The 22,477-nt window shown below is 37.0% G+C and overlaps 2 protein-coding genes across 3 annotated transcripts; one reads left to right on the top strand and one right to left on the bottom strand.

The window, feature by feature from the left end:
• Positions 1-1,406: 1,406 nt before the first annotated feature.
• On the bottom strand, positions 1,407-11,675 carry LOC137024725 (zinc finger protein 585A-like). Of its 2 annotated transcripts, XM_067392577.1 has the most exons (7): positions 11,616-11,646; positions 11,187-11,232; positions 10,841-10,947; positions 6,926-6,969; positions 6,610-6,842; positions 5,662-6,120; positions 1,407-3,519 (listed from the first exon to the last, which is right to left on the bottom strand). In XM_067392577.1, exons 5-7 carry the CDS (start codon positions 6,779-6,781, stop codon positions 1,673-1,675), a joined length of 2,478 nt encoding a protein of 825 aa, XP_067248678.1. In that variant the 5' UTR covers positions 6,782-6,842; positions 6,926-6,969; positions 10,841-10,947; positions 11,187-11,232; positions 11,616-11,646; the 3' UTR covers positions 1,407-1,672. The 2 variants fall into 2 exon arrangements, with proteins under 2 accessions (XP_067248678.1, XP_067248677.1); XM_067392576.1 differs by lacking the exon at positions 11,187-11,232 and having other exon boundaries at positions 11,616-11,675.
• A 685-nt stretch (positions 11,676-12,360) lies between these two features.
• On the top strand, positions 12,361-20,718 carry LOC137024758 (zinc finger protein OZF-like). Its single transcript, XM_067392625.1, has 3 exons — positions 12,361-12,407; positions 15,300-15,457; positions 17,979-20,718. The coding sequence occupies exons 2-3, from the start codon at positions 15,373-15,375 to the stop codon at positions 18,824-18,826; spliced, it is 933 nt and encodes a 310-aa protein (XP_067248726.1). The 5' UTR covers positions 12,361-12,407; positions 15,300-15,372; the 3' UTR covers positions 18,827-20,718.
• Positions 20,719-22,477: the final 1,759 nt, after the last annotated feature.

Raw genomic sequence — 22,477 nt, 5'->3', positions numbered from 1 at the left:
TTATTTTAACACTATTTAGAGAGGGACCATATGTACTCTGAGCAGAGTTGATTTAACTCTGGGGATTTTGCGGTGTACCTGCACTTCCATCTTGGACTGTTGCTTCCCTTAGGTTACAAAGATCCAAAGTGATGGAAAAATGTACAGCCATGGCTACATGGGCCAACTCATGCCCTCAGACAAGAGTTGAAAGAAAGATAAACTTCACATATCATACAAGATTTTCAGAGAATGTCTTAAGCAGTATCAGAGCACTGCTAATGCAGCACAGTGGAAGTACGTCAGATGCACAAAACCGACACAGGCCGAAGGTACATTTTAGTACAATTAATGTCTTTTTTAAATCCTACTCCTAGTGCCTCATTTGAGATCACCACTGATTTGTGTGAACAGTTTTTAAAACATTTTATCCATAAAGTCAATTGTATTAGGTCTAACATACCATCTCAAAATTCTTTTCTTCTAGAAACGGCTTCTCATCCGAGTTCCCTTTCTCTTTTCCAACCTGTCACCTTCACAGCTCTATGATATTGTTCATAGTATGAAGCCTTTTTCCATTAAATGAAGTTGTTACTCCTATTATCAATAGCTCCGTAACTAATGTAATTGTACCAGCCACTTTAAAACATTAATTCAATTCACATTTATTGGGCATCCCAAGATAAAACAAAAGCAAATCAAAAATAATTAGCGTAGCTGCTGTTCATAACATTAACCAATGACAATCATGTGCATTTGATCTGATATAACTGGTGTACAAGGATATGAGATGCATTATGTGAATGCTTGGCTAAAGAGATGCGTCTTTAATCTAGATTTAAACTGGGTGAGCGAGTCTGAGCCCCAAACATTATCTGGAAGGCTATTCCAGAGTTTCGGAGCCAAATGTGAAAACGCTCTCCCTCCTTTAGTGGACTTAGATATCCTAGGTACAACCAGAAATCCAGAGTTTTGTGATCTTAAAGAGTGTGAAGGATTGTAGGGCGATAGAAGATCGGTTAAGTACACAGGAGCTAAACCATTTAGAGCCTTATAGGTCATTAGCAATACTTTATAATCGATACAGAACCAGTGTAGAGATGATAAAATTGGTGTTATATGATCATATTTTCATGACTTGGGGTGCGTTTCCCAAAAGCATCTTTAGCCAACTAACATTGCAAGTTCTGTCGTTACTTACATAGTTCAAAGAGTTGGTGTTTCCCGAAACCATTGTTCAAACGAACATTAACAAACTGCATCGCAAACTTGTGTGGTTGGAACGACAGCTCTTGAGCTGTAGTTAGAAGCACAGTTTCTTGTTTTTATGCCATGGACTTAATAAATCCTTGAGCAAAATAAGCAAGCTGACATTAAGTACAATGTATATCTTTTATTTAGAATATATACAAATGTCATTTATATATTTAAGTTTGTCTTAAAGTAGACTTAAAGTACCATTTTTGAAGAGTGCATACGTGCTTTAGTACGTAAGAACAAGCATTTGATTTAATCTGGAAATAAAGCAAAATAACTGAGAAAAATGAAAATTAGTCCATTAATGCCATGTGTGTAGTTTATAGCAAAAAATTAGCATTAGTTTGATCTCAAACGGATTCATTTAAACAAGTCAAAATTATAAAGAGGTAAAAGCTGCAAATTTTCAAGGTGGACAATCACATTTGGGCCACATTCAGATGCGGCGTGACCGTAACCTTACTTTCACACAGATACGACTTTTCTGGTGCCATTTTAAACCGCCGAGCCATTTAAATCTCTTTCCACACAATGAACACAAATGTGGTTTCACATCTGCATGACTTTTCTGGTGTATCTGTAAGTGTGATGGCAAAATACATTTTTTATTACACTGATCACAACTAAACGGCCTTTCTTCAGATTGAATGTGTTGAACATTTTTGATATTTCTCCTTTTTCGAAGCCTTTTTCCACTCTCAGAGCATGGCGACTTCTTTCCACAAGAGTTTCCCACATGACGTTTCAGGTCTCTTTTATATGTGAAACTCTCCTTACACTGAAGACACTTGAAAGGTTTCTCTCCGGTGTGAAGCCTCATATGAATGTCAAGTGCTATTTTCTGACTGAAAATCTTTCCACACTGTTGACAAATAGAACAGTTCTCCTTTGTGTGAAGCCTCATGTGGAAAGTAAGGGTTATTTGACGTGTAAAACACTTTCCACACTCGAGACACACGAATGGCTTCTCTCCTGCGTGAGTTTTCATGTGAGCCTTAAGATTTGATTTGTTTGAACATCTCTTCCCACACTGTTTGCAGACGTATGGGTTCTCAGGATTGTGAGTTCTCATGTGGTCTATAAATGTTTTTTCATACGCCAAGCTCTTCCCACACACTTTGCAGGTGTAACGAGTGTCGTCACTGTGACTTATCAGGTGTGCATCAAGGGCTGATTTAAGTCTAAAACCCGTTCCACACTGAGCACATATGAAAGGCTTCACTCCAGTGTGAAGGGTCATGTGAGTCTTAAGATTTCCTTTGTGCGTGAAACCCTTTCCACACTGAGCACATATGAAAGGCTTCACTCCAGTGTGAATTCTCATGTGGGAATCAAGGTATGATTTATATGGGAAGTTCTTCCCACACTGTTTGCAAGTGAACTGCTGCTCTGCAGTGCAACGTTTTATAAAACATAAACTGTTCTCTCCCGAGTGTTCTTTCTTCTTGTGGGAATTAAGTTGCATTTTTTGTTTGAAACTCTCTCCACACTGGTCACATTTGAACGGCTTCTCTCCAGTGTGAACCCTCATGTGGGAATCAAGTTGAATTTTTTGTCTGAAACTCTTCCCACACTGATCGCATTTAAATGGCTTCTCTCCAGTGTGAATTCTCATGTGGGTTTTAAGGCTTCCTTTGTGAAAGAAGCTCTTTCCACACTGTTGGCATGTGCAAGGCTTCTCTCCAGTGTGAACTCTCATGTGCATATTAAGGTTGTATTTATTTTTGCAAGTCCTCCCACACTGTTTGCAGGTGAACTGCTTCTCTGCAGTGCTACGTTTCCTAATAGTGTTGAGGCGTATTTTACAACTTAAATCATTCTCTCCCGTGCGTCCTTTCTTCATGTGGGAATTAAGTTGCATTCTATATTTGAAACTCTTCCCACACTGGTCACATTTGAACGGCTTCTCTCCAGTGTGAACCCTCATGTGGGTATCAACTTGAACTTTTAGTCTGAAACTCTTCCCACACTGATCACATTTAAATGGCTTCTCTCCAGTGTGAATACTCATGTGGGAATAAAGGTTTCCTTTTTCAGTAAAGCTCTTTCCACACTGTTGGCATGTGTAAGGCTTCTCTCCAGTGTGAACTCTCATGTGCACATTAAGGTTGTATTTATTTTTGCAAGTCCTCCCACACTGTTTGCAGGTGACGACACTGTTAGATTCAGTCTTCTGAACTCTTTTTCCTGATGAAGTTGTTTCAGTCTGCACAGATTTTTCATATTGATCTTTCTCTTCTTTTTCTTCCAGTTGTTGATTCTGTTTTTCCAATGCCATCAGGTCTAAAGCAAAGATAAATACAAGTTAACACCAGTTTAATTGTGCAAAGCGAAGATAAAAGTATTAAATCAAAAACATACATTATGCAACAAAACTGTGTTATTTTAGACTAGTCCTGAATCTGCCATTCAGGTATAAAATATTAGAAACATATAGTCCTCTTCACAATGCTCTGGCACTTGTGACAATTTCATTCAGGATTTAAAGTCAAGTTTTTAATGTATGTTTGTTGTTTGGAATATGAATTTGCACATGGTTTGTCTTAAAGCAAAAGTCAACACTATTGCTGTGTATTTTCTGTTTAAAACTGCAGCAATCTAAAGACAGTTTCAAAAAAGTGGTCTGAAATTACTTGATGTTTGTGAAGTCACAAACTACCTTGGAACCAAGTGGATCTCTGAGCTTGTGCGAGCGAGTGGAGCTGGGGCTTATTAGCATATTTATAGATCTGCATATTTCAAATAATGCAAGGATGTAGAGTAACATTCAGGCCATTTTTAAATTTGGTGATAAAAGATGAGTTTTAAGGGATTTCAATTATTGACTACAGTTTAACTTTAAGCAGCACAATTCACTGAAGTGATACATTGGTGTGAATTGATTTTTTTTTTTTTGCACATTTGTCACACTTTAATGTTTCAGATTTAAATATGAATTAAAGATAACAAAAGTAAACACACCATGCAGTCTTCATTATGAATTAAAAACAAAATCCAAACCCACATGGCCCTGTGTGAAAAAGTGCTTGCCCGCTAAACCTAATAACTAGTGGGCCACCCTTAGCAGCAACAACTGCAATCAAGCATTTGCGATAACTTGCAATGAGTCTGTTACAGCACTGTGGAGGAATTTTGGCCCACTCTTCTTTGCAGAATTGTTGTAATTCAGCCACATTGGAGGGTTTGAGCATGAACCACCATTTTAAGGTCATGCCACAGCAATAGGATTGAGGTCAGGGCTTTGACTAGGCCACTCCAAAGTCTTCATTTTGTTTTTCTTCAGCCATTTAGAGGTGGACTTGCTGGTGTGTTTTGGATCATTGTCCTGCTGCAGAACCCAAGTTCGCTTCAGCTTGAGGTCACGAACAGATGGCCGGACATTGTCCTTCAGGATTTTTTGGTAGACAGCAGAATAATGGGACACACACCTTCCAAAAAGTTAAACTTTTGTCTCGTCAGTCCACAGAGTATTTTCCCAAAAGTCTTGGGGATCATCAAGATGTTTTCTGGCAAAACTGAGACAGGCCTTTATGTTCTTTTTGCTCATCAGCGGTTTTCATCTTGGAACTCTGCCATACAGGCCATTTTTGCCCAGTCTCTTTCTTATGGAGTCATGAACACTGACCTCAACTAAGGCAAATGAGGCCTGCAGTTCTTTGGTTGTTGTGGGGTCTTTTGTGACCTCTTGGATGAGTCGTCTCTGCCCTCTTGGGGTAATTTTGGTTGGCTGGCCACTCCTGGGAAGGTTCACCTTTGTTCCATGTTTTCGCCATTTATGGATAATGGCCCTCACTGTGGTTCACTGGAGTCCCAAAGCTTTAGACATGGCTTTATAACCTTTTCCAGACTGATAGATCTCAATTACATTCTTTTTCATTTGTTCCTTAATTTCTTTGGATCTCAACATGGTGTGTAGCTTTTGAGGATCTTTTGGTCTACTTCACTTTGTCAGGCAGGTCCTACTTAAGTGATTTCTTGATTGCGAACAGGTGTGGCATTAATCAGGCTTGGGTGTGGCTAGAGAAACTGAACTCAGGTCTGATAAACCACAGTTAAGTTTTAACAGTGGGGAGCAAGCACTTTTACACACAGGGCCATGTGGGTTTGGATTTTGTTTTCCCTTCATAATAAAAACCTTCATTTAAAAATTGCATGGTATGTTTACTTGTCTTATCTTTGATTCAGAACGCTCGGTCACAGTATTTTATTTACTGTTGGTTACTAGGTTTCCAATACCACAATCATCCACTCAAAAACTTAATGGAAATGCACCTAATTCGCAGTTTTCTTTTCTTTTTTTGTGAACTTTGAAAAGATTTGCTTCACGTTGGGATGGAAACCTGGCTAATGTCAAGAGGAGCCAGAGATAATAACAATTAACAACTGAAACTCTCTCCATACTGAAGATATAAAAAAAGTTCTCACCTGAGTGTTTTCTCCTTTTGTGGTATGTAAGGTTTATTTTACGTGCAAATCTCTTTTCACAATAATGACATGTGAACAGCTTCTCTCCAGTGTGAATCATCATGTGGAAATTAAGGCTTGTTTTCTGAAGGAAACTCTTTCCACACTGATCACAAGTGTAAGGCTTTTCCCCAGTGTGACTTCTAATGTGGGAATCAAGGGTTGTTTTGTGAGTGAAACTCTTTCCACACTGTTGGCATGTGTGCGGCTTCTCTCCAGAGTGAATTCTGATGTGCACTTTAAGGTTATGTTTCGTAGTGATTCTCTTTCCACAATGCGGGCAGGTGAAGTCACTGTTAGATTCTGTCTTCTGAACTTTATTTAGTGTTGTTTCAGTCTGTATAGATTTTCCTACATCCATGAAATCTTGTCTCATATATTGATCTTTCTCTTCTTTTTCATTCAGTTCTTGGTTCTTTTCTTTGAGTGCCATCAGGTGTAAAGCAAAAAACAAAAACAAAAGTTAATAGACGTTTAATGGCTCAAATCAAGACATACAGCATTCTGATATTTTAATAAGGATCTAATTACTAGGGCTGGGCGATATATCGAATGCTTTTGTCAAGCGCATTTCGTCAGTAAAGCCGGTTCCCTGATTGCCGTTAAATCGCCATCACCTGTCTTCAAATGGAGCGGCATTTAATAGACAAAGCTGTAGTTCACTGACAAGCCACACAATTTCGCGTTCATTATCGACGGCGATTCATCTGTGATATGAACGCGATACTGCGTGGCTTGTAAGTGATCTACGGCTCTGTCTATTAAATGCCGCTCCATTTGAAAGCAGGTGATGGCGAATTAACGGCAATCAGGAAACAGGCTTTACTGACGAAATGCACGTGACAAAAGCATTCAATATATCACCCAGCCCTAGTAATGACTGAGTTCAGATTTGAGAATGAAACCAACCTGTTTGTTCCTCCTCATCATCTTGTTTCACACTGAAAATTTCTTTAATCCTCATCTCATTACTCTCCTCTTTAATAAACACCATCTTTGTTTGTTCCTCAGTATCTTCATGTCTCAAACTGAATACTTCTTCAATCTTCACGTCTTCACTCTCCTCTTTAATAAACGCCATCTTTATAATAGTGTGTCACGTGGATCTCAGTCGCTTCACCAGGAGTTTTTCTGTGTTTGTCCTGTTTAAAATGAGAATAATTAACGGAAAAACACATCCAAACTAAATGTCTGGGTGCTGTAGTGATGTGAAATTAAAACTAACCACTAGTATGCAGATTGAGTCGGTAGATATAGAGCAGAGTAGACCTGAAATAGAATAAAAGATAAGTTTTAAAACAAGTTACAAAACCGTTTATTTACTGGATTAAGAAACATTGGAAACACTTAGGTTCATTAGTTATCTACATTGGCTAACATGAACTAATACTGAACTGCACTTATACAGCATTTATTAATCTTTATTAGTAAAAGTTGAAATTAATACATTATTAAAATCTTGTTAACGTTAGTTAATGCACTGTGAACTAACATGAACAAACAATGAACAACTGTAAAGCTAACAAAGATTAGTAAATACACAGTAACAAATGAGTTGCTCATGGTTAGTTCATGTTAGTTAATACATTAACTAATCTTTAACTAATGAACCCTTATTGTAAAGTGCTACAGAAAGCAGCGGCAAAACGCTATGCATAACATTGCTCTTCTCACTTTTATATTTTTGTATTTGAACCGTTGGTTTTGTTCATACCGGCACTTGCGTCTATCTGCCTCGAATGTAGTATGCTGAAGGCGAGCAGAAATGAGATAGGCTACACTGCAGCATGTCAGTCACGCTCGTCGGGAAAGTGAGTGAAACACACACAAACACACATTTTTATCAAATAATACGGCATTAATAGCGGTTCCCTTCCACAATTTGGTACGTTTGTATTCATATCAGAAGCGAACCGTACCGGAGTTCACTTGAACAGCACCCCAGACCACCCTTTTTAAGCGGACTCGGGTACGGTTCGCTGGTGCGCACCCGAGTTCAGAAGACCGTGTTCACATCATCCAAACATACCGAACTCTGACGTCAATCGAACCCGGGTGCGCACCAAAAGTGCTAATGTGAAAGCACCCTCAAAAGATACTGAACCTAAAGGCATAGGGATTCACTCACAACCTAATTGGTCGGATTTTATGACATACTGCCTATTTTGAGATGGAACTTAACTAACATCTAAAATAATGCTGTGTGATGAGGTAAATGCACTTGTTGTGTGTGCGTAGCCTGCATCTGATGGTATTCTGGCCAGCTGGGAACTTGTGAAGAGCTTATAAAACGTGTAAAGGAGTCGTAATAGCGGCGGGAATCCCTTCATCACACACGTAAATGATCTGCTGTGCATCTGATGCCGAAAAACTGATAATGCGTGAGCTTTCTGTCCTTTTTAGGGTCTCATCTTGCTGTTTTTGGTTCCTTTACATGTCTTTAGTCCGTGTTGCGTTCATATATCATTTGAACCGCACCAGAGATCCTTTAGAAGCGGACCGAGACCAATCTTTTCAGTGGTCTCGGTCCGAGATTTGAGTATTAGGGTTTGTTGCAAGTCTGGATGATGATTGCAGACCTGCCAACCTTGTAGGGGGGATAGTCTTTTTTTTTTAAAGGTGCCCTTGATTCAAAAATTGAATTTATCTCGGCATAGTTAAATAACAAGAGTTCAGTACATGGAAATGACATACATTGAGTCTCAAACCCCATTGTTTCCCCTGTCTTATATAAATCTCATCTGTTTAAAAGACTTCCGGAAAACAGGCGAATCTCAACATAACACCGACTGTTACGTAACAGCCGAGATCATTAATATGTACGACCCCAATATTTGCATATGCCAGCCCATGTTCAAGGCATTACACAAGGGCAGAACGTCTGGATCTGTGCACAGCTGAATCATCAGACTAGGTAAGCAAGCAAGGACAATAGCGAAAAATGGCAGATAATAACTGACATGATCCATGATAACATGATATTTTTAGTGATATTTGTAAATTGTCTTTCTAAATGTTTTGTTAGCATGTTGCTAATGTACTGTTAAATGTGGTTAAAGTTACCATCGTTTCTTACTGTATTCACGGAGACAAGAGAGCCGTCGCTATTTTCATTCTTAAACACTTGCAGTCTGTATAATTCATAAACACAACTTCATTCTTTATAAATCTCTCCAACAGTGTAGCATTAGCCTTTAGCCACGGAGGACAGCCTCAAACTCATTCAGAATCAAACGTTAACATCCAAATAAATACTTTACTCACATAATTCGAAGCATGCATACAGCATACATGACGAACATCTTGTAAAGATCCATTTGAGGGTTATATTAGCTGTGTGAACTTTGTAAATGCGCTGTAATATAATCGAGAGCTCGTGTGGCAGGGAAGACGCGATTTAACGGGGCGGTACGCTGAAAAAAAAATCAGTGGATAGGTAATGATGCTCCAAAATAGGCAGTTAAAAAAATTAATTTAAAAGAACTATGGAGTATTTTGAGCTGAAACTTCACAGACACATTCAGGGGACACCTTAGACTTATATTACATCTTTTAAAAACATGTTCTAGGGGACCTTTAAACATTTGAGAATACAAAAATTTCCTTACACCTGCTCAAAAGCATTTTGTAAACTCATGATTAATATTGCATTGCATAGTGTGTGCTTATAAAAGCTCACAACCACAAGTGAATCTCATTCAATTGTTTAATATGGACTAAAATATTTTTTTGTTTGCAATTTCAAGGCTATATTTACATACGTCAAGTCGTTTATACAGGTTTTGTAATAAAACTAGTCTAAAATTAAGAAACCCTTAAAAAACAATAAAAGCACTGAGTTTACATGTGATTCATTTAAAATTATTTATACTTTCAATATCCAAATATGATACTAAAGAAAATGGTTTCTATTTGTAATGTGCTGTCTTTGAATTTGATCACTGCACATTATAATTTTGACATATTAGAAGTACCGTGACTACTTTAGTGTCCTCGCTTAATTGAGAATTCAGTCACTGTCAGACGGCGGGAGTGGAAGGAGGGATCGAGTGTGATTTGCTGTCGATTTGCAGTCTCTTTTTATTGATAGGCTGTACGCATTTGTCAATCATCCCCTCTTGCTATTTGAGGAAATGAACCCACCCCCTGATTGGTCAAAATCTTTCTTTTGCAGGATTTGAGTACTATATATGCACAAAGCCAGGTTTTTGCATTGTATAGAGCGACAAATCTTATCAGCATACTTTGAGGTCAAAATACGTACCCGCTATGCATCACAAAACGTGTTTACGTGTTAACGCATTTTTTCCACCACAGCTGGCACCAATCTTTGAGAGTTAGTTGAGACTTATAGGATAAATGTCTGCAACTGGTCATTACACATCTGAATGAGGAGGAGTATTTGCCCAGTACTACAATATCAGAACAGAGTTGAATGCTGTCAACAGGGTCCCTGTATCTGACTATCTTCTTTCAGATGGACGTAATTGGAGATATATTTTAAAATAACCCTTCTCCTCTTAGCTCCTCTCCTCTTAAAATGGTTGTGAATGTGGGAAGCCCCCAAAATGCATCCATCCATCACTAAATAAACCCATACGACTCCAGTGGATTAATAAATGCCTTTTGAAGCAAAGCGATGGGTTTTAGTAAGAAACAATATCCATATTTAAATCTTTATACTATAATAACTAGCTTCTGACAGACGGCCAAATGCAGAGATGTATGGCGGAAGAGTGACCTCTGAGCCGATGCAATAAAAGCACTGAAGCTCAGAGGAGAGAGCAAAGCAAAACACCGGTCACAAAGTCTAAAATTAGAGATTTTAGAGAGAAATGTCTGAGGAATTTGATATAAGAGAAGAGGAGCTTGAGTTTTTTGCCGCAAGTCAACTTACCCAGTATGAGTCATCTGATCATTTTTGTTTATAAAGTTATAAAATAAAGATATTTTACTTACGGAAATGCATCACTTTACTTCAGAAGACCTTTATTAACCCCCTTGAGTTGTATAATTACTTTTCTTGCTTCAAAACACATCTAGCCCACATTATAAACACATTATAGCCACAGTTGAAAGGAAAAGCAGAGAAAGAAGCACACATTGTGAAGCTCGATCAGACTCTGTTTAGCTGAATTACCGTGCTTCTCCACTGGAACGTGTGTGTCTCCTGCGGGAATCCTGATGGGCTGCAGATGACCAACCACAACTCCTTTCTTCCTAGCAACACCGAACAAGAACAAACGCCTGAAACGGAAACAGAAGCAGGTTTAATTCACCTATACTGAGAAGATCAAAAAGCACAGTAAACCTTTCTGATAGACTTAACCTGTGAATAGTGCTTAACAAAATATTTGAGTGATCATAAAAAGAAAATGTAATCTGTTGACTATTACTGTGATTGCAATGAAAAATAACTCTTATGGCTGTATTTGATGAATTACATCTTTTATAAGAGTACAGTGCTTGCTTAGTGGTTAACTAACCTGTAAGTTGACATAATTAGTTGTAATAATTATTTGTTCTTTGCGTCTAAAGGAAAAAAGATGCAGTGAATGTATTTGTAGATGTAAGCAATAAGACTAACCACTAAAGTGAGAATTAATGGACTTAAATTACTAAAAACTCTCAAACTAGCACTACAAACTCATAAAAGAACACAAACCATTCACAACTACTCATATTTAGGCATTTATGTTTAACATTTTCACGAACACATTGCTATTGTTAATAAAAGCCATCCTCACACATTATTGTGTTTGTTAGATTTGCACTTCGATTCACTGAATCATTTGCAGGTTTTTTGACTCAAGAGTTTCACATTCGTGTTTATGATAAACCAATTCACAATACATCGTTTGTAAAAGCTACAAAGTTGCATTAATGTAAATACTTTACACGCTTAAAATACAAACCTTTCTTCAGCCGAACCACAGCAGATGTGTGCCTGGAGCGCAGCGCAGCCTTGTGACGTCACACGACGCCATGCCAAAATAAAAGCCCTGTTCACACGCTGCTGCTGTCTAAAATCACAAAAGTGCACAGCAAATTTAAAATAGATGTCAAGAGTTGTGTAATGTACAAGTAAAATAAATAATAAAATATACAGTATAGTGATTATTTTATATAATATGGTTGCCATTCTGACATTTTTAGTGGTTCTGCATAATAGTAAATGTGTTATGTCCTTTATAAATAATACTAATGCTATTTATGGTATCACATAAAGATATACATCTGAATATATCAAACTCAATAGATTACCAGCTGTTTATTTTGTTGCCCAATCACATGTGCCTCTTGTTTTTTAAACTTCTTGCTTTTTTTAAGCATCCCACTGCTCTTTTCACTCCCCATTAGCAATGTTGTTGCTAGATTTAACTTTTCAGACCACCTTCAAAACCTTTTTTTTATTCTTCAAAAAGCACATTGCAACAAATTTAGCTTTTTTAATATTTATTTGGCAACTGAAGAAAGTTTTATGGTTGAATTAGGATATTTAAATAGCTTTTATAAACGTTCACTAGTGTGCATCCTGAAACAAAAAAATGGCACTGACATATTTGAAGATATGTCAATGCAAGTTTCTTTCAGTTAAAACAGCTCAAACATGCGTTTTAGTCTAGGGGACTTTTGTTTTGCTATTCCCGTGTGACGTCACAAGGCTGCGCCGCGCTGCTGCTCTGTTGTGATTCACTTAAGAAAAGGTTTGTGCTTTTAATCATTTAAAGTGTTTAAATATAAGCAAACCGTTCTGATAATTTTAGTTTTTTACATTAATTGAAAAACGAAAGCTTTTTGAATATACAACATCGTAATGCATTAGTAAAGCGGATCCAAACATGAGTGACAGAAAAGACGCGTCTCATTTCGCTCCCTAAATCAGTTAATAATTTTTAATGTCTTCTGTGAATTAGTTTATGTATTAATATAATTGTTTATTTATTCCTTTATTTAATTATTTACTTCTATCGCGGGAAATGAGAATCGCGATCCGTTTTCAAGCAGAGATGGAGATCAAGAAAACCAGACAATAAACAGACAATACCACTCAATTTTCAAACTTTACACACATTATGCCTGTGAATGAATCTTAAACCTTAAATCACAATCAGTTATTCACTACAGACAGTGCAAGTGTAGCGAGAGTGGGGAAAATAGAAAAACTAATACTTGTATTTGTCAGTGAAATAAAGCTGCTATTGATTTATCAATTTCTAATAATTGTGCTGTTCAAGACGTGATAAAGACTTATAAAATGATTAATAAGAATATTAATCATTATTTTTATTTGTTATTAGTGGCATTAAAATGTTTTGTTGTACAATGAAACAAAAAAGAAAAAGTGCTGACGAGTAATATAAGTTTGATGATGCAGATTAAATCATTTTCAAAACCCATTATAACTAATATACAAATGCCTGTTTTTTTTTTTTTGTTGTTTTTTTTTTTTGCAGTGGTTTCATTAATTGACAAGTAAAATGACAATTATTAATAAAGCACATTTAAAAACAACAAATATTGAACAAAAGAGCTGTAAAATTTTTAAAAATACAATAAAAGACCCCTGCAATTAGTAAGAGAGCAAGAGATAGCATTGTGCTTTTTCCTTGTTTGCATGATGACGTTAGTTACACTAGTATAGAGCGTATATGAACAGTGATTCAAAGGAGAAACGATCATGTTGAAGAGACCATCTGAAATTGTGAAGTCTTCAAAAAACTGTACTATAGCAAATACAGCACCATCAGCGGATGCTAGGCATGGGTTTGTAGAAGAATAAGCCGTGTGAGCAGAGATATCACGCTCGAGAAAATGAAGAAGTTGAAGCCATGTCTAGTCAAACACTGCTGGCGAGGAGTATCGTTGTCTGAGAATGAAAGCAGCCTTCGTCAAACACACTTTCCTCACGTTTTTGACCAACACATTGAAGCAGTACTTCACAAGATCAGCAGAGAGAAAATATCTGTTTTGGTTGATGAAAGAATCCGACTTTTTCACAGACTGCGACTAATTCACAGTCGAGCGTGAAGCACTATCAGAGCTAAACGAAGAGGCTGGCTATCATGCGTTTTAATGGAGATGTTTGTGTGAGATGGAAAACTTAGAATGGACTAACTTACAGCACTTTGACAAAAATAAGTGTTTTGTTCTGGATTTTGAAATGCAGTGCTTTGCTTTTTTCTGTATTGATGCATTTTAAAATTATATCAGTGTATTTTTAAATACTTTAATAAATTACTCTTAAATTGCATGAGTTTCAGGATTTCAATTGATTAGCAATGCTTTTTGATTGCTAAAATTGAATTTAACCATTAAAACTGATTGCAGAAAAAAATGAAATTTGGGAAAAATAAAACAGATTTCATAAGGCCTTTAATATTACTTTGATAATATTATTTAAATAGTATTATTGGGAAAACAAGCCAAATATCATCTTGATATCGTCAAAGGCATCAGTGATATTTCACTATTGTCGATACACAATATTGAAAAAGTATTCTATGAAAGTAAAACTCTTCTCTATTCCCACATACATCAGTCTGTCCCTTCTCCATGCTCTACTATGCAGTTGACCGTTTGCAAAGACCTGCCTCCTTTAGTTACTGTTGCTATGTCCGACAAGCCATGCCGATCTCTCACCACAGTGACAAATACATCGCAGAGCAAAGAGGACACTGACAACGCGTCGACAGACAAGACTCAAATTTCAAATGCTGTAATTTTGAAAGAAATTCAAACAATAAATTCAGTTTTGTGGCTCTTTTATTTGTTGTGTCAGATGCTGTAGCGCCCCAGTTCAAACATCTCGTGAACCGATCATCTCTTCCTACTAGATAATTTTATAGCATCAAATAAACATGAATGAACATCAGAAGGAATGTCGTTTCAATCACAGACATTTTTCAAGTTCAAGTCCACCGAAGTTAATCTTCTAACTCCCCTGACTGACTGCTTTGTTGGACAAAATGGCAGATTCGGCATTATGATTGGTTAGATTGCCTGTCAATCAAACTCCTGGCGAAGGGTCAGTTAAAGTCCCCATGAAATCAACATTTCAGTTTATTGGCTTTTGGTAAGAATTCATTAGCCTTACAGTTATCTATAAGCTAGTGTGCTCAAAAAAAAAAACGACAAAATTCACATTTAGAAGATATCTTCATTCAAAACTCACTTCTGCCAATATGGATCAATGATTTTGATGACATGACGCAGCACTTCACCTTCTCATTAGATTTTCTGTCCAATCAAATGCTCTCTAGAACCTAGTGTCCCGCCCCCTACATTATAAATAGATGCTGAAGCTGCGTCTGAAATCAGTTCAATTACACAACAACAGTTTGTTGGCCTGAAAACTCAAAATTTTTAAAAGGTTTCAGAGTTTTTGAAGTTTTTGAAACCAATACCGTAATCATCTCTGTAAACAACAAAAACGTGAATTTGTGAAAATGGTGACATCATGCACATGCGTATTATGCGTTCAGTGCTCTGTAAAAGATTTTTTTACAAAGTGACATCGCCATCTACTGGCCTGGCAGCATAATACATTTTTTTCTCGCTTTATTTTTATTTCTGTTAATTATTCTCATCTTAAACAGGACAAAGCATACAAAAAACACAGAGAAACTCCTGGTGAAGCGGCCGAGATCCACGTGACACACTATTATAAAGATGCCGTTTATTAAAGAGGAGAGTGAAGACGTGAAGATTGAAGAAACATTCAGAGTCAAACATGAAGAAACTGAGGAACAAACAGGTTGGTTTCATTCTCAAAGCTGAACTCAGTCATTGATCCTTATTAAAATGTCCAGCTCTTCAGAAGTTAATGATATTTTTGAAGAGTGTCCCAATTAAAACGCTTTTAATGGACAAGGAGCGGGTTGCCTCATGGACACACATGTAGAGATCACATAATAGAGAAGTTGTATTAGAAATAGTCTAAACAAAACAATTATTTAGTGTTAGCATTAAGCTCAATATGTGCTCCATTTCTATTATTTAATTATGCAACCATATCTAAAAACATTGTTTTGTTTAAAGCAAAACTTAAAATTTATTTTTTTCTCACCCTCAAATATCAAACTGGTGTCTAGTAATCATGACGTTTTCCCCCAGTCAGACTGATTGAAACATATGTGCATCTTTTACTTCTGGAAGCTGTATGAAAGATCACATCAGATCATAGTAGTTGCTGAATGTGTGTTCAAGTTTGTGTCACTCTGGACGGACTTTAAGCTTCACAGCTGAACCTGTGCTGTAACTCTGTTTTAACTGCATACAGTGCCTAAATAGGCAACACCAAAGAACTGAACTAGGTGAATCTAATCAATTAACTAATTAACGTTCACACGGCCTCATAATAACCGTAGTTACGAGATTCTAGCTTGTAAAAAGCGTTCACATGCTTGTAGAGCTCGTAATTACAGCTTGTAAGCTGGGAGTTTCCTGAAAGCTCCCACATGTACCACCTGATCACTGTAGATTAATTTGGGCGTTGATAGTGGTGCCATGGAAATGCACAATTCCCAGTCCAGGGACCAAAAGGATGTGAACAGCTCCGAATATAATGTCATGTGAACACAGCAAGAGTCAACCAATGAGGGCATAGTTAGAAACTATGACAATCAGCATAAACATTGAATGACCTGTAAAGCCCCGGGTATACTTCACTTTCCACGCTCGGATGCGTCTTGCACGCAGTCACATCCGTGCATCTTTCAAAGTATACTAAACCACAGATGCGCACAGATGACTGAGTTCGACACATGCGCAGTGCAATTTTTTCTATACTATTACCAGACATCGATGGGACATCAATGGGACATTTGCTGGGCAGGGTCTGAGGAGAAAAATAATGCAGCCACCATTGCAACATAGTTCAGATGATACACCAAGAGAACAGGATTCAAAAACGATGGAGAAAGCATGCTTCTTAGTTTACTCGTCTTGTTTTTGAATCGCTCTTTACACACTCTTCTTCGATGACTGCACATTGTGCTCAGTACTGTGCGTATTGCCACCTAGTGGACTCTTCTGTCCTGCTTGAGCATGCGCTGTTGCATGCGCACTGTCCGCGCTGTCTCAATTTTGGCTGCACTGGGACGGGGTGTGCGGCTGGCCGTGAGCTCTTTGCATGATGAAAATTACGTCATGCAGACGGTGCATGAACCTGGACGGCCGAATATACCCGGGGCTTAAGAATTACATAGTTATGGGCTCTATTAAAATGTTCTTTATGAATCTATAATAAATTTATATTCATTTACTCAAGTCAATTTACATGTACTGTGTAATGAGATCTAAAATTATTTATTTTCCTGTGGTTCCCTCTACAACATCATTACAAAATGTTGTAGTCCGTCAGTCATTTTAAGTTGGGAAACATTTCTTTTTCTAACTTCTCCTAAACCACTTGAAATTTTGTATGTATCATCTATGACACTTAAGACAAAAAGTGTAGCAAGAATTTTAAATTGTCAAACCGTTTATGCCCATTCATTTTCCAGCCATGGCTCCATACACTTATTAAACTATATTTTCTAAACCAGTTGATGAATCCAAATTCTGTTGACAACATTTTGTCATCAGGATCTCTAGATGATACATACAAAATTTGGTGTTAATTGGACAAATGGTGTAGGAGAAGTATGTTTTTCAAAAACCACAACATAGCAGAATAATATAGTGCATGGCAAAAAATAAGAGATAAACATTTTGTTCAGCTTGAAAACAATCATTTTCATTGTAACCTGTATGGTTGTGGAGATGTGAGCAAAAACATAAAAGTACTTATTATAGCACCACCTATGGTCCAATCATGGTGGGCGTTATCACCCAAGTAGTGGGGGACATTTGGCAGCATCCTGCCAAATTTCATGGTTCTATGACTTACGGTTTTGGTGGGACAGACATTTTTAGGGCAGAAAAAGAATAATAATAAATATAGCTGCGAGCAGCAATTATCGGTGTTCAAACCCTATAAGGCCTTTAAGAACATTTTTTGTTTTATTCAGCAAGCCTTCCGATCATATGCGGAAAAGACCACTTACAGCCAAAACAGGCAATTGTACATACGAAATTTATGGTATATGAAGCTTTTTAATCAAGGTTGAGCCAAAAACCTAGGACTAGCTTGCCAAAGATGTTTTTCTTTGTGATGATGGTGCCATAGTGCTTGAGCCTTTTATCGCTGCTTACAGATATGTTGATGGCTTTGATGTGTCTTGCTTTGTGCCATTAAACTGGGGTTAACATGTATTTGTCCTTTTTTGCCTTAGACCTTATGGCGCTGAAAGAGGAAAGTCAAGATGTGAATAAAATGGAAGAGAAAGATCAGTTTGGGAAACATCATGATTTAACAACTGGAGAATCATTTAGTTGCTCACAGACTGAAAAGACTTCACAAAAAAGGGCTCAAAAGACAGCGAATAGAAGTTATTTCACCTGCCAACAGTGTGGAAGGAGATTCTCTCAAAAAGGAAATCTGAAAACTCACATGAGAATTCACACTGGAGAGAAGCCTTACAAATGTCAACAGTGTGGAAAGAGCTTCACACACCAAGGAACCCTTTATACCCACATGACAGTTCACACTGGAGAGAGCTCTTATGCCTGCAAACTGTGTGGAAAAACCTTGACACGTAAAGGGAATCTTAAGATTCACATGAGAACTCACACCGGAGAGAAACCTTTCACATGTGATCAGTGTGGAAAAAGTTTCACACGTAAAGAAAGCCTTAATAACCATGTGAGGATTCACTTAAAAGATAGCTGTTGTATATGCCATCAGTGTGGAATGAGTTTCACAGACAAGAAACAACTAAAGACACATGTAATAACTCACGCAGGAGAGAAGCCTTACATGTGCCATCACTGTGGAATGAGTTGTGCAACCAACACAAACCTTAAAGTCCATGTGAGAGTTCACACTGGAGAGAAGCCTTACAGCTGCCAACAATGTGGAAAGAGTTTCCCTCGAAAAGAAACTCTTAAGACTCATATGAGAAGTCACACCGGAGAGAAGCCTTACTCCTGTAAACTGTGTGGAAAGAGTTTCACACATAAAGGAACCCGTTATAGCCACATGAAAGTTCACAATGGAGGGAAGCGTTTCACGTATCTTTAGTGTGAGAAGAGATTCAAACATTAAATACATCTGAAAAGTCAACTGCAGATTCATTCTGCCAAGAAATTGCAGTGCTTTGAGTGTAATAAGAAGTTTAGACCAAAGCAATTTCACTTGTTCATTCACCCTGGAGGAAGTAAGTGGGTCCTTGTAAAGCATGTAAAAGCATTGATTTAGCTTTTAACAACTTGAAAATCCATAAAAAGTCTTAAAAATTGGGGGAAAGTCCTAAACGTTTGCAAAGATTTAACATTTTTGGAGCACAAACAGAGGAGACTTTTAAAAAGGCAAACATGGTTTTGATTGGCTGGAGATTGTGATGGTAACTGATTTGCATGCTGACCGAGCTGCTGGATTGATTTGGCGTGTTCAGGTGGACAAGAAGATGGGAAATGTACATTTTTTTAAGTGGCATGAAAATATCAAATTCTCAAACTGGTTAAGACCACTACCAGGAAATTATTAAAAAGCTTGTTACAGAATTTGTAAGAAATGTTTTAAACTTGGCTCTATGGGTTTTAAGGCAGTCGAACTTGAACATTTCAAGGAGAAAAGCACAAGCGATATGTGTGATAATGGCAAATCATAGCTCGTACACCTCTAACAAAAATATTAAGCCAATTTTTAAGCACACTTTCACAACTCCAAGCTTGTGAAAACATTCATATGTGGACAAGACAGAACTGCCTACGTCATCAAGTTTGGTTTGGCTCAGTAGATATTATGTTTCCTTGCTCACTTCCTCAGCATTACTTGGAGGAACTTGGAAATAAGAAAACATTACCACAAACAGGACCAGATTTAGAAAATTGTTTCTAAGGTGGAATGAGGACTATGAGGGGTGGCTACACCAAAACGTGCGCCCATTCTTGATTTATAGCCTGACATACACATTCGTGTTCATGAATATGCTAAACAGTTGCATTACCACAAAGTAATTATTTAAAATAAACAGGAAAATGTCCATATAAATATCCAGGGCACCAATTCAGGACACTGTAATGTCAACAGATTCTAAATGTCTTGTAAGATTATGTCTATAATTATTACATATAGAAGACAAGTAGTTTTATTAATCTTAGATAGGCTACTTGGTAATCACAAGTTTAAAGTCTGCGTGAACTGGAAGTTGCAAACAACTTTTCTCCAGTGTTGTGACGTATTTCCAAGTGAAACAGAATATTGGATAGAGGGCAGAGTTTTACTTTAGCGCTCCTCCTCTCCATCTCTCGGTCATAGCAGACGAACGGTAGCAGAGGAGTGTTTGCGCGTTTTCAACCCAAGCCATCAAATTGACGTTATCAGAGAAGTAACACCATTCCAGACCAGAAGTAACTTCAGATTTTAATTAAATATTACCGTGACAAACAATTTTTTTCTGTGTTTTAACTTGCACAGATTGATTGTTAACCTCAAGACTAGTAATATGCACTAACAAAGTTAATAAGGTCAATTTTGATTTAATTTTAAGCGTAACAAAAACTTTTGATTTGGCTAGAGATGCCAAAATATCAAAGCACAGACTGAATCTGATGTTTTTTTTGTTTTTTTTTTGAGTTTCTGTTATCTGTTATTTACAGAGATGGAAATGTCTTTTATGTGGATGTTATGGAAGGTCACCAAGAACACCCAAGCAACCATTAAGTACGACCCTAGCAACTGCGTAGCACAGCCTAGCAACCACCCAGAATATCCTAGCAAATGCGTAGCAACACTTTCTATCACATCTATCCTGATTCAACTTCAAACTATTTAACTTGAATTTAAAACACGAAATTTGTCTTTCAAGATTTTCAGTCTAGATAATTTAATTGTTTTTTTTTCACAGATTTTCAACCCGCTTTGTAATCAAGTTGTTACAACATCGATAGTACACGCCGTGGCCCAAAATAAAAAATCCTGTCCATGATTTGATCATTTTTGTATTGATTATGTTTCTAGCATGTTATATGTTTGGCAACAGTACTTCTAAACCTTATAGTTGTCATTATTTTATATTGTTGTATATAATTATTTTTTACATGATTTTGTGCTACATTCTGTCATATTGAAAAGTGGTACAGAAACATTACTTACATTTGTATTCAAGACTCTTGGTGGATGCAGAACTAGTCTTTTAACTGGTCAGGTTTAGACAGAAGTAGTGGATCCCAAGCTTTGTATTGGCTATGACCTGTTGCTGTTGTTCTGAACTGACATTTCTTGCAGGTGTTTGCCTCAACTTTCCTATTGTATGCACATGGTGGATGTGTATGCAGAGTTGCAAAGGGTTAGAGGAGAACTGTTGCCAGCTTCAGAGCACCAAACCCCTGTGCTGGCAAACCACTGCAGACAGGACATCCACTCATCCATGGCCTTGTGTGACTTTTAGAAATTTCTGGAACATGTGAAACCTATTTAGTTAAAAATGATTGCATTTACTCATTTACACTAGTCATGGCTTGACTACTTATTACTGTATGATACAGTAATTACAATAACTCTAAACAATAACACACCAGTATCATGATCGATCATGACATTATAACACCATAAAGAACACTGAAAGCTAAAAATCCATGAATTTAATAGTGTTGTTAATGTAGTTCATCATAGGAAACAGGAACATGAGAAGTGCTGCAGTATACTACATCAAGATAACTACTGTTATGACACTAAATGCTAAACATGATGCATCATAATTAAAAAAAAAAAAAAAAAATACAATGAATATGTTGTTAAAAGTAGTTTATCATAAAGGGGAGTAGTATGAAAAATGCTGCAATAGAGATGTCATGACATTAAAAAAGCAATTGAATGGATTATAAAATACGAGAAAAAACATGTATTAGTCTGTTGTTGTTAATGAAGTTTATCTTACTCTCTCGCTGTTTACATCCGATGAATGAACTTCAATACTTCGTTGGGGTACACCCAAGAAAAAAAGAGAGCCCATCTCTACAGAGACTACAAAATGAAAAGATAAAGCAAAGATAAAGCCAGAAAACACCATTTGCTCAGCAAAGATGGAGATCTGACATGATTGGTAGAGGATCTCTGATATAGATGGAGGGACTTGTGCTGATTGACCATCATGAGACAGTTGCACGGCTCGCAGGTACCACCATAGACTGAGGGTTTGATTCCCGTGTGGGACAACTTTTTTTAAATTGTGTGAAGTGTTGTGTAATTTAGATTCCTTTATTATGTGGGTATCATTGTACTAAACTTTATTCCTTTAGGATTATTCTGATTTTGTTCATTCTGTGTTCATTCACATCTAAACTTCTGCTCATTTTGGGTTAATTCTCCCCTATACTTCTGAACCAGCTGTTTTTCATGTACATTCAACTTCTGCTGTTTTGATATTCCTGCCCCATTGCACTACAGCCCTTTCAGGGGCTTACAGCTATATTTGGTTATTATTGGATTTAATTTGCAGTTTTGTGCTTTTCCAATTTATTTCTATTTATCATTTTTTTATATGGAATGAATGATTCATAGATTTTTAAAAATAAGATCTTTAAGCATTAGATTTCCATTTATTTTTTTAGTACATGTTGATATATATATGTATCACTACTAAATACAAATTTCCTTTTGATACAGACCTCCAGAGGCATTGCTGAAAACAATATCCCTCTCGCTTAACCAAGAATCAAATACAAAGTT

This window comes from Chanodichthys erythropterus, chromosome 8 (genome assembly GCF_024489055.1).
Source record: "Chanodichthys erythropterus isolate Z2021 chromosome 8, ASM2448905v1, whole genome shotgun sequence".
In the NCBI taxonomy this organism is placed as follows: Eukaryota; Metazoa; Chordata; class Actinopteri; order Cypriniformes; family Xenocyprididae; genus Chanodichthys; species Chanodichthys erythropterus.
The sequence above is the reverse complement of the archived record's forward strand: the minus strand, read 5'-3'. Positions and strand labels throughout refer to the sequence as shown.

Coding starts and splice junctions, on each gene's coding strand:
- LOC137024725 (XM_067392576.1), bottom strand. CDS start 6,781: ATGGCGTTTATTAAAGAGGAGAGTGAAGACGTGAAGATTGAAGAAGTA. Junction 6,121..6,609: donor TGATGAGGAGGAACAAACAG/GTTGGTTTCATT, acceptor TGGCACTCAAAG/AAAAGAACCAAGAACTGAAT. Junction 3,520..5,661: donor CAAAAGGAGAAAACACTCAG/GTGAGAACTTTT, acceptor TCTTTGCTTTAG/ACCTGATGGCATTGGAAAAA.
- LOC137024758 (XM_067392625.1), top strand. CDS start 15,373: ATGCCGTTTATTAAAGAGGAGAGTGAAGACGTGAAGATTGAAGAAACA. Junction 15,458..17,978: donor AGAAACTGAGGAACAAACAG/GTTGGTTTCATT, acceptor TTTTTGCCTTAG/ACCTTATGGCGCTGAAAGAG.